This window comes from Priapulus caudatus, unplaced genomic scaffold, assembly GCF_000485595.1.
Source record: "Priapulus caudatus unplaced genomic scaffold, Priapulus_caudatus-5.0.1 Scaffold85, whole genome shotgun sequence".
NCBI lineage: Eukaryota > Metazoa > Priapulida > Priapulimorpha > Priapulimorphida > Priapulidae > Priapulus > Priapulus caudatus.
In genome coordinates, this window is record NW_014577146.1 from 558,368 (window position 1) to 569,759 (window position 11,392).

General features: G+C 48.7%; 1 protein-coding gene across 1 annotated transcript in view; it reads left to right on the forward strand.

Moving 5' to 3' along the window:
• Nucleotides 1-11,357, forward strand: part of LOC106804736 (GRAM domain-containing protein 1B-like) — a 27,945-nt gene extending 16,588 nt beyond the window's left edge. Inside the window, exons 6-14 of the mRNA XM_014806057.1 lie at nt 5,756-5,885; nt 6,762-6,954; nt 7,354-7,407; nt 7,682-7,728; nt 9,335-9,395; nt 9,706-9,772; nt 10,069-10,173; nt 10,545-10,662; nt 11,070-11,357. Of these exons, the coding sequence (XP_014661543.1) occupies nt 5,756-5,885; nt 6,762-6,954; nt 7,354-7,407; nt 7,682-7,728; nt 9,335-9,395; nt 9,706-9,772; nt 10,069-10,173; nt 10,545-10,662; nt 11,070-11,156 (862 nt within the window). The 3' untranslated portion in view covers nt 11,157-11,357. The remainder of the gene's footprint in view (nt 1-5,755; nt 5,886-6,761; nt 6,955-7,353; nt 7,408-7,681; nt 7,729-9,334; nt 9,396-9,705; nt 9,773-10,068; nt 10,174-10,544; nt 10,663-11,069) is intronic.
• The last annotated feature ends 35 nt before the right edge of the window (nt 11,358-11,392 follow it).

Genomic DNA, 11,392 nt, shown 5'->3' on the forward strand with positions numbered 1-11,392 from the left:
CCCTTCAACGCAGGTGATCTTCCCACTAGAACAGGTTAGTTAGTCATTCGCTTCACTCAGTGTGTCCTTCCCCTAGAACACAGGTTATGTGTAGTCCTTCCCTTCCCCCCAGGATTTTCTGGTCCCCATACTCGAGATATTCCTCTAGATGAGGCAGTCGCGACCTTCTTTTACCCAGGTTAAGTGAGTCCCGTTCCCCGCTTTACTTCCTCGGTCGAGGCCAGACCTCGCATGCCGAGTGGAGTAAACCTGTGTCTTTACCAAGGCTGAGTGGGTTTCTCCTCGCTACAGCGCCACTGTCTTGCAGCAGAGCTGTGGCAGTGGTTGCACAGTCAGCTGACGGCCAGCGAATAGGCTTGGGCTGAGCCGCGACGATAGAGAGATTCATCGTGTCCACCAATCTTGGGGTGGGTGGGAGGAAGAAGCAGGCGGTGGCACAGTATTAGGTAGTGGGCAGCTAAAACTGGACCCACCGATGCTGATGCGCAAGCAGGTGAACACTGCTGGGGGACTGTGTGTGCTAGCCCATAATATTTGCTCTCGTCTGTGTATTCTTTCTCATTTCTTTTCTTACTATTCCTTTTATATTCTACAATCGGCCTCACATTCAGCCAAAGAAATTACTGCAATTAAGATATAACTGTTATGTTGTTTACATGCTGTGCTGAGCAATTTTGTCGAAAGTGACACTGCGTGGTAATACATTAATAAGAAAATAGCAGTTGTAATGTAATCATCTCTGACAACAGTTAGGCACATGGATAATTACAGTACCTATATACCTATACTTCCATTTTGGTTGTACCTCTAGCGAGCTATGGGCGCTCACACACACCACTATAACACTAAACTCAACCATCCTACTCGGTAATCATATATCAAAACGTCTTACAACTACAACTGCACCATATACTATCTGCAATATGTAGCCAGTGAGGCGATGACCTGATGCCAGCTCACTAGTATGCTCCCATCGTATCAACGTCTCACACACGGCAATCCGCTGAAGCGACGTCAGGGGCTGGCCACAACCACTGTCCGCCGTGAGTAGGCGCTGAGGAGCTGAGAATGTGCGACGCGGACGCCGCACGCAAGCGCTACACCAAGGGGGATGGCGGTTTCCCCCATCGCCGGCACGTAGGGAGCTTTTGCATTGTCTACATAACTTCAATTTGTGGTCCAATGTTGTGCATACTAAAGTGACTGTTTTCAGATAATTTGGTAAAGATTTTCTTTTGTGTGGCGTTAGATATTTCAGTGTCTTTAGTTATACACATCGAAGAGAGCATATTTCATGCGACGTGCGTCGACCAGAGTTAATCTCAAGCGATTTTTTTGGCTGTCGTGAGATTATTCGCATAAAATCAGCCTGGGTGAGGAGCCGGTGAGATTCTGTCCAAAAATGCGTGGAGTCTCACCGTCAAATGCGGTGACAGTGGTGCGCAAGACCCTGGAACATATATGTACTGTGTACGATAAACGTAGCAATCACGTCTGGTCCAGGTATTTCTGTGATAGCTAAACCCGAGAACAGCATTGTGTCACACAAATAGGAACATAAGTGTAATTGTCTACCATTTTTCTATTGTCGCAATCTCGAATTGGAAATTCGTTGTAGCCAACTAATAAAAGTTTATCAAAAGCTTGAGCAACATAGACTTAAAACGTTCTATTTCTGAACCCTCATAGAAAGAACTAATGCCACATGGTGTTGCAGGTCGTTAAGAACATGATTTGAAATATTTATTCCATGAATCACATCGTTACAGTTGCCATAGTCGGATGGAGTTTGAAAGCTGGGGCTAAATATAAAGAATAGTTTCATTTCCCAATACAAAAAACAGCGCCCGGCCGCAACCACGGCAGACAGTGATGGCCGTACGAGAAGCAGCCCCCTCAGATAAGATCACTAAAGTGATTGTGATCGTAAGTATGCGTACTCTAGAACCAGTGATCGTACGCGTGAAGATCTCACGTGAGCCCAGGTGAGTCTAGGCAGTGTGGCGTCAGTGGCGCGTGGGCAGATCGCGTCGCTCACGCGGCACCTCCGTGCTAGGCGCGACGCCAATGCCACGCACGTGACAGGTGCTTTTATTGCCGGCCCGGCCCGAAATTTCAAAAAAATCTGACTCGAATCCTGGGACTTTCGCAGACACGCGTCGCCCACACTGAGTGTCCACGGCCGGAGGGGAAACAACACCTAAGCAGGGCCGAGCGGCCACGTGACAGCAAACGGCGCGCCGGACGGAATGCAGGCGCCCGCCACCGGATCCCCTGACAGCACATCGGCAGCGAGACGACGGATTGAGTATGACAACACGGCCGACCGAACTCGAAGCTGAGTGAGTCGAGCGCATGAGAATGAAGTGAGATGAGCGACGCAGTGAGAATGAATGAACGCTGATGGTGAGCGACCGCAGTAACATGAAATGAAGTGACGTGAGCGAGTAAACATGTGACGAATGTAAACTGAGAGTGAGTGAAACGATACAGGTGGAAATGAATGATAGTGAGTGCAGCGAGACACAGGGGAGAAATGAATTAAGGCTGTAGTGATGGCGAACACATGGCCGACCAAGCGACCGCTGGCGCCAGTTCCCGCGAAATGAAGTGAGTGAGCATGACTCTCCGGACGACGTGAAATGAATGAACCATCAACTGCCGGGATCGTACTTCGCACCCGCCTCAGACACGGGCTTCTCAACTGTGCACGTACGCTGCGCGTTCACAGGAGATCTTACCTCCAACACACGAAAACAAGCGCCGGGGGTCATGCAAGAGGTGGCCGCGGTGGGCGGGGACGGGAGGGCAGCGAGAAAGGAGAAGATTCCTTCAATTCATCTCTCTACACAGCGCGCTGCGTCGCTCTCACATCACTTCATGTCTCGACACTTTGTGTCGCTCACCACGATCCGACGCATTCATTCATTCTCACTGTGCTCGCGTCCACGCGCACTTCATTCATCTCTCACACTGTATCAGCGTGTCGGTCCCACACAGTCACTTATGCCGCATTCTCACCTGGTACCTCGGCCGGTGCACGCTAACGGGGGTCACGTTCATTCGATATCTTCTGGCGTCGCTCAACCCGCGTCACCTTCATATCATTCTCACTGCGGCGCTTGGCCTCACTCACGTTCATTCTCCATGCGTCGCTCAACACACTTGAAGTCGGTCGCCGTGATGTCATATCTCGAATCGTCTCTCTCGCTGCCGCATGTGCTTGTCGAGGATGGTGGCGGCGCCTCGCATCGTCCCGCGCCCGTTTGACGGTCACTGGCCCTCCGCGCTGTTGTTGTTTTCCTCACCTGACACCCAGGTGGCGGAACGCGTCGCATAGCGAAGCCGGCCCACATTCGAGTCCATTTTTTTACAGCAAATGTCGGGCGGGCGGTGCGTTGCATTGCCAGGCGCGCACTAACGAGTGCGGATTGAGCAATGCTTAGATCACTGCCACTAGATCAACGACTAAGATGCAACGCTCTAGATAGGCGGCTAGATCACAAAAACACTCTAGGAATCTATCTCTTGCTTTCTCTAGACTCAACTGCTGCGTGCGTTGGGGCCTGTTTTTTGGGTATGGGAACATGAAACTATTTATAATTTTAGCCCAACCTCTTCAATACCTTCCATCCGAACTAGGCAATCCTGTAAACGATGTGATTCATCGAAAAATATGCAATCCATTCTCAACGAAACCTCAATAACCAACGTGCATTATCTTTCTATTGGAGCCAGAAAATAGCAACGTTTACAGTCTATCTGCAACTTATTGAATAAAACTTTTATAGTTGGCTACAACGATTCCATTCATGGCAACAAATAGAAACATGTAATACACAATACACTTATGTTCCTATTGTTGGTGAACAATGGTTCTGAGTTTAGCCTCTCAAGTACTGACACAGACTGATAGCACTTTTACATGAAAATCTACTACCTAGTACCATACTATGTCCAGGGACTGCCAACCGATCCTCACGCATGTGACCGTAACTTCAACGATGTTCTGACCCAGAAATCTCACGCTCTCACGCTGATCTTACAATCACGAACAGCAAAAAAACTGCTGAGATTATCTCACGCATGAATATCTCTCTAGCGACTCAGTGAGAGTAGAGTGAGTGAGCGACGCAGTGAGAGTAGAGTGAGTGAGCGACGCAGTGAGAGTAGAGTGAGTGAGCGACGCAGTGAGAGTAGAGTGAGTGAGCGACGAAGTGAGAGTAGAGTGAGTGAGCGATGCGACGAGTGACAAGTGCAATGAGTGATGAACAAACGTGAGTGATGAAAGGAGTGAGTGAATGACGCAGTGTGGAACAGACAGAGTGAGGAAGCCACGCAGTGAGCGATGGATGGAGTGAGTGAAAGACCTACTGAGTGACGGACGGAGTGAGTGACTTATTGACGGAGTGGATGACAGATGTGGTGAGACCGTGAGAGTGTAGAGATGGCAACATCTGTTGCCACTAGAAGCAAGTGGTGGAATGAGCCAGGCAATGAGAGTAGAGTAGTAGATACACTAGTAGTACGGATTCGCAAACCTCTCAGCTTTTCAGCTTGCTTTAATCATTTAATAGACAGATTTTAGCTAAAGATCGAAGCGTTTCCTGCAAATTAAAAAAATCAAATCTATATATCCACTGTCATGAGAGATGAGATGCGGATTACCTTCTACCGGTATCATAATCATCGGGGGATTACTGTATATGCTGTATATTTCGCGGTGGTTTAATTTTCGCGAATTTCGCGAACGCGTCCCCGACCGCGAAAATAACAACGCGCTGTTCTTCACTGATTCGGGAATTCACCGACCGCAAAATTAACCGAAAATATCTATACGCGAAAAATATGGCGTATACAGTACATTGTCATTGGTACCCTCGTTGATCGCTGCTTGCCGTGCGCTTGTTAATTGCTGTCACACGCACATACATATGCACGCACGCACGCACACCACACACACGCACACGGCGCATGCCACACACACGCGAACGCCACACCGCACACCAACGCGCATGGCACGCACACGCAGCAGCAACACACGCAACGCACGCAATACACGCACGCACACGCACACACAGCCACCCACACACACCAACACACACACACACACACACACACACACACACACAGCACACACACTTGGCACACATACATAGATGGTGAGGGGTGGTGTCATCGCAGTGTTTGTGTGTAGGATGGATCATAGTGGCCGCATCAGCACAGCAGCAGCAGAAGCAGCCGCCGTGCCGCGTCAGTTATAGATTGATGGGTGTACGCGTTTCTCGGGAACCAGCTGTTCTGCCAAACCTGTTAGAGACTTCGCCGGTTCTACAAGAACTTCGCCGAAGCAGCGGCACATGGCAGGTATTGGTGTGTGTGTGGCGTGCGTTGCGTGCGTGCGTCCGTGCGTGCGTGCGTTACGTGCGTGTTAGCGCGCCCAACCGCCGTCCGTGCGTGCTGCGTGTAGGTGTTTGTGTGGGCACACGGGTGACGTGTTTGTGTGTGCATGCGTGGTGGTATGTGTGTGTTGTGCGTTTGTGTGTGTGTGTGCGTATGCGGCGTAGTGTGTATGGTTGTGCGATGCGTGCGTGCGTGCGTGCGTGCGTTGCGTGTGTATGAGTGCCACAGTGTGTGTGCATGCCGTGTCGTGTGCGGGACATGTGTATGTGTAAAATTGTGCCCGTGTGTGTTAACGTAGCAACCGTGTACTGTAGCAGATACCATAACTGTAGTTGTCTCTGCGCTCTTGCAGATACTCGTCTGCACACGACTTGGCTATACCTTTGGAGGATACGGGAGACAAGGACCGCCAGGTGACCTACACGATTGGTGAGTGCGGACACTACGCTGAGCAGCGCGCTGACTGCCTTCACGAGTCACAGGTGACGTGACTCAGCCTGACCCTAACTCTCTCTCAACTTCTCTATCTCTCTCCCTCTCTCCCTCTCTCCCTCTCTCCCTCTCTTCTCTCCCTCTCATCCCTCTCTCCCTCTCACCTCTCCTCTCCCTCTCCTCGCTCCTCTCTCCTCTCTCTCTCTCTCTCTCTCTCTCTCTCTCTCTCTCTCTCTCTCTCCTCTCTCTCTCTCTCTCTCTCTCTCCTCCTCTCTCTCTCTCTTTCTCTCTCTCTCTCTTCTCTCTCTCTCTCTCCTCTCTATCTCTCCTCTATTCTCTCTTCTACTATCTTCTCTCTCTCTCTCTCTCGTCTCTCTCGTACTCTCTCTCTTCTCTCTCTCTCTCTCTGTCTCTCTCGTCTCTCTCCTCTATCTCTCTTCTTCGTCTAATCTCTTCTCTCTACATCTCTCTCTCTCTCTTCTCTCTCTCTCTTCTCTCTCTCTTCTCTCTTTCTCTCTCTCTCTCTCGTCTTTGCTCTCTCTCTTCTCTCTCTCTCTCTCTCCTCTCTCTCTTCTCTCTATCTCTCTCTCTCTCTCTCTCTCTCTCTCTCTCTTCTCTCTCTCTCTCTCTCTCTCTCTCTTCTCTCTCTCTCTCTTCTGTCTCTTCATCTCTCTCTCTCTTCTCTCTCTCTCTCTCTCGTTCTCTCTCTCTCTCTCTCTCTCTCTCTCTCTCTCTCTTCTCTCTCTCTCAGTGGATTACTCACGCCTGCCCTCTCTCTCCCTCTACCCCTCCCTCTTCTCTCTCTCGCTCACTGCGCATACACTTGCCACTCTCCTCGCTCCCTCTCCCCAGCTCTCTCTCTCTCTCTCTCACTCAATACACATACACTTGCCTGACCCCCCCCCCCCTCTCTGTCTCTTCGTCAGGTGATGCACAGGGAGACAAAGCCGGGGAAGCGGTACATGCTGCGCGCGGAGGTGGTCAGCACCGGCTTCCCCTACAGCGACGTCTTCTTCGTCATCAACCACTACTGCATCACGAAGGTGTCGCGCAAGCAGTGTCGGCTGTGCGTCTCCTGCGAGGTGGTCTACCGCAAGCAGACGTGGGGTCTAGTCAAGTGTAAGTGTTCCGATGGTGATGTCGAATCCGCGAGTCTGTTCATGAGGTGTAAATCTTGTGGGATGTAGTCGAGGGTAGAGTTGTGATGGAGCACGAGGTGAGTAGGATTTCGGAGTAGGGGGTTGCGTCGCGTAGTCCTAGTCAGGTTTAGCATCCGTGTTTTGTGCGTGCGTATGTTCTTATTCTAATTGTGTAAGTTCAGGGTTTCATCTAGAGCGCTGTTTTCAAGAAGCTGTACTTGTGTTCAATTACTAAAAAAACAAGTATAATTCTAAAACTAAAAGTATAAAGTGATCTAAAAGTGCTCTAAAACATGAAACTAAAAACCAAGAATTCGTTCTGTTTTACGTTCGCGATTCTTCGACCGCCGTTGCAGCATTTCACCGTTGTTTCTTTCAGCTCTTATAGAGAAGAACTCAACTCAGGGCATGGTGGAACACTTTACAGTGCTCGGTAAGTAGTACACACCACAGATTCCCACCCCCTGGAAACAACAAACCAGCAGCAATTAAAAGATCTATCTGCCTAGCAGTATTGGCTCTAACTAATCAGTAACGCTAGATGACGTTCGATAAATGATGCTTAGAAAATACTTTTGGCATAGGCGCGTGTAAACCTTGACAACCCACACTTAAATGGGTCTGGCTTCGCCGACCTAGCAACGGTATCCAAGGCAGCGGCGTGGTCATCTTAATTAATAATTAATTCCATTTTGTTCTGCTGGGAGAGAATGTGAATGTGACGCTCAAGTTGTTACACATGTGTGACCAGCTGGTGCACCAATCACCGATTCCTCCCCCCACACACCACACCCACACACACACACACTCACACACACAACCAACCAACGTAACACGCTAATACTATGACCAATTTTTACCTCGCCTTGACATCGTCAAGATGAGCTATTGCCATGGGGCGTCGGTCCGTCGTAACGTCCAGTCCGTGCAGTGCCGGTCAAATTTTGAGCTAGGTCAACGAATTAACTCAAGAACTGTTTGGACACACATGTTTCAAATTGCCATGCAGTATGTTACTCCTATAGGAAGAGGTTATGGAAGTCCTATTGGGAGGCACGCCAGTCGACATACTTTTCAAGTAACTTTTTTGCAAATGGACAATGGCCATAGATCAGTTCAGGTTCATGGATTTTGCTCATTTCTGTAATGTGAATGAATGGGACTGGCCCGAACATATCAACAGGTTTTGATTTTTTTTTAAATTATGCACAATTAGGGCGATTTTTGGCACATTTCACTATGCATTCAGTGTCTGCCTACGGTCAACGATAATCAAGAACCGTGGTTGACCCACATGTTTCAAAATTGCTGCAAGTTGTTACTCCTATGCGAGAGATTGAACGTCCTATTTTGGAGCACGCCAGTTGAGCTACTTTCGAAGCACGCCCACTTTTTGGCAAATATGGAAATGGACATCTAGATTATTCGATTGTTGTTAAATTTACCTCAACCTAGCTAGCCTATCGTATCTACCTACCTAATCATACCTACAATGTCAATATGTGTTTTAGATTCTTTATTACAAGTAATTTGGACTGGAATATTTTATTACTTTTATTTGAGCGCATATCGAAAGACCATCAAGGGGCGATTTTAGGGCTAAGCGCAATCTCTCGCCGATTTTAGAATATCAGATCTGAAGACATTTATTTTCGGCGCATCAAAAACTTAACCCTGCAAACAAAACAGAAAAATTGCTATTAGTATAAACAAGGGAATAATGACATTTGATCACATTTCGCGTTCGTCATAAATGAAACACTTGCCAAATTTTTAAATATATCTCAATATTCTATCAACCAAGCGTGAGTATAGTGTCATGACACTTTCATTCTCAGTCATTATTGCGTTGACGTGTCTGGCGCCCCCTACAAACACACACAACAGAACACATCCGGCCGTGACACGCCTAACGATGCTAATGGAGACATGCATGAATGTAATAACAATTCCATCGTTCGTTCTGCCAGGACAGAATGTGCATGATGAACTCATCTGTTAACGTTTCACCAGCAGTGTGAACCAATTCACCGTTCCTCCCACACCAACACATACACGACACACAACACACACAACACACACACACAACAACACACAACACACACACCTACACACACACAACAACACACACACCACACACACCCTAACGCTACTTATGATACTATGACCCATTTTTCATAAAGATGCTAACGCGCTAACGATGCTAACGACGTGTGTTTCAGACACGAAGCTCGCGTAGGAAGCGAGTGAGTTAAGGCTCACCTGCTTGGCCGCGCCGCCGGCAGTGAGCAAAGACGCCGCGCGCCGTCGCAAGTCCGGCCAGTTGATAATCGCCGAGGGCTAACAAACCCACGGACGAGTGGATAGACAGTCGAACAAGCTCACAAGAGAGGAGTCCGAGATCAGCCTCCGCAAAAGACGGTAGGTCGCGGGCGCATGTGGGGTCGGGTCAGGTTGCCGGCGCATGCAGGGTCGGGTCAGGTTACCGGCGCATGTGGGGTCGGGTCAGGTCGCAGGCACATGTGGGGTCGGGTCAGGTTACCGGCGCATGTGGGGTCGGGTCAGGTCGCAGGCGCATGTGGGGTCTGGTCAGGTCGCAGGCGCATGTGGGGTCTGGTCAGGTTGCGGGCGCGGGTGTTTTATGATTATGATTGGTATGGTTATAGTATACATGTTTGTTTTAAAAAGTAATGTGCTTATAATCGATTGCCTTTGTCTTTCCTTCATGTAGAAGCAGGTGTTGATCATCGGTTCTTCAATGTCACGTCTGAGACCTTCATGAGAGCTGTGCTCTGCATGTAAGTGTACCTTGCACATCTCTGTCTATGCCATACATGCATGCACGCAGGTAGACAGGTAGGGAGGTAACTAGGTAGGTAGATAGGTAGGCAGGTAGCCAGGCAATTAGGCAGGCAGGCAAGCAGACAGACAGACATGTAGATAGATAGGCAGGCAGATCGTAATTCTAGTGGACACGCATTTAGATCTACATACATTTGGGAAGTAATCGCAATGCTGCTGCATACATGCTGAGAGTGTTGAAGGCTTCCAGGAAGTGTGCGGCAGTGACAAATATTTCGCGTCGGTCTTCCAGATTGTTGTTGTTGGTCGTCGTCAACGTGATGTTCTTCTATCAGTTGAGTTCCCTGGAGCAGCGGAATTTCGCGTACGAGTACGGCGTCGGGGCACCACCTGTCAGGTAAAGTTTCGTCTGCTCACGAAATAAGAATATTAATAATATGTAAATATTGATAATAATAACATATTAATATTATAATCATTCTTCTTCCTTCGCATTATTAGTCCCACTCAAGTGGCATCGCTAACATATTCATAATCATATATTGTTCAAATAATAATATCTAATTTTTATATAAAAAAAACTATATAATAGTGAAAGTTAATAATAATGATGATGAAATTAATAATAAATAATAATAATATAAGTTATAGTAATAATACAAATTCATACGTTTAAGAGACAGATGAGAGCCAGAGTGTCGCGTTGTACATACGTGGAACTGAGCGCTCACTTGTTAGGTAGTTATTCGTCGGCACGTCTCTCCGCAGCTTTCCGACGACGGACGAGGAGTGGGCCGTACTTCTGCAGCGCCAGCGCCACCTACACGAGCTCGAGATCCGGCGGTGGCGTGACGTCATCGATCTCACTGTCAAGATGGTCGATCAGGTAAGTGGCACTAGCGATGACTGCTGCCGCGGCACGATCTTCGTGCGTTTACTGCTGCACATGCGTTCTACTGTTTTACAACGAAGGACAGTATGTTTAATCGACCCGTCCGTGTGGAGCGATTGACGGGCAGCTCTAGCTAAGCACTAATGCAATAGTGGCATTCTAAAAACGCTACTTAGTGCCAAAGTATTGCAAAGTCGAGAATTTGCTGTGCACGCACGAAAAACACGTCTGACCTCATCTACCTTCACCAGCCTTCCTACGACGCTATTCATAGGTGTGTAATCTCGTTTTAAAAAACTGATGGGTTTAATTCATTCATTCTGCGGCGTTGGACCACTAGTTAAACTCTCTCGTTGCAATGTCTAATCGTTTATCGTTTTAATTTAATAATCGTTTTCCAGATGCAGATGTCGCTGCACGAGCTCAAGAAGAACTTTGAGACCGTCTCGGTCGCTCCACCATTCGACGACCGCACTCAGATGCCGTGATGATGTCATACCGAGCTCGTGGCGCCCGCTGGCGGCTGCCGTTCAAAGATGTCCGGCGCGATCGCTGCGATGACGTCGATCGGTCGCTGCGTGCGCGTCTGCATCGTCCGTGCCGTGACTCCACGCTGATGATGCCGGACTTCAGCAATCTGACGACGATGCCCGCTGCCGCGACGACGATGCCCGCCGCCGAGACGACGATGACCGCCGCCACGACGACGATGACCGCCGCCACG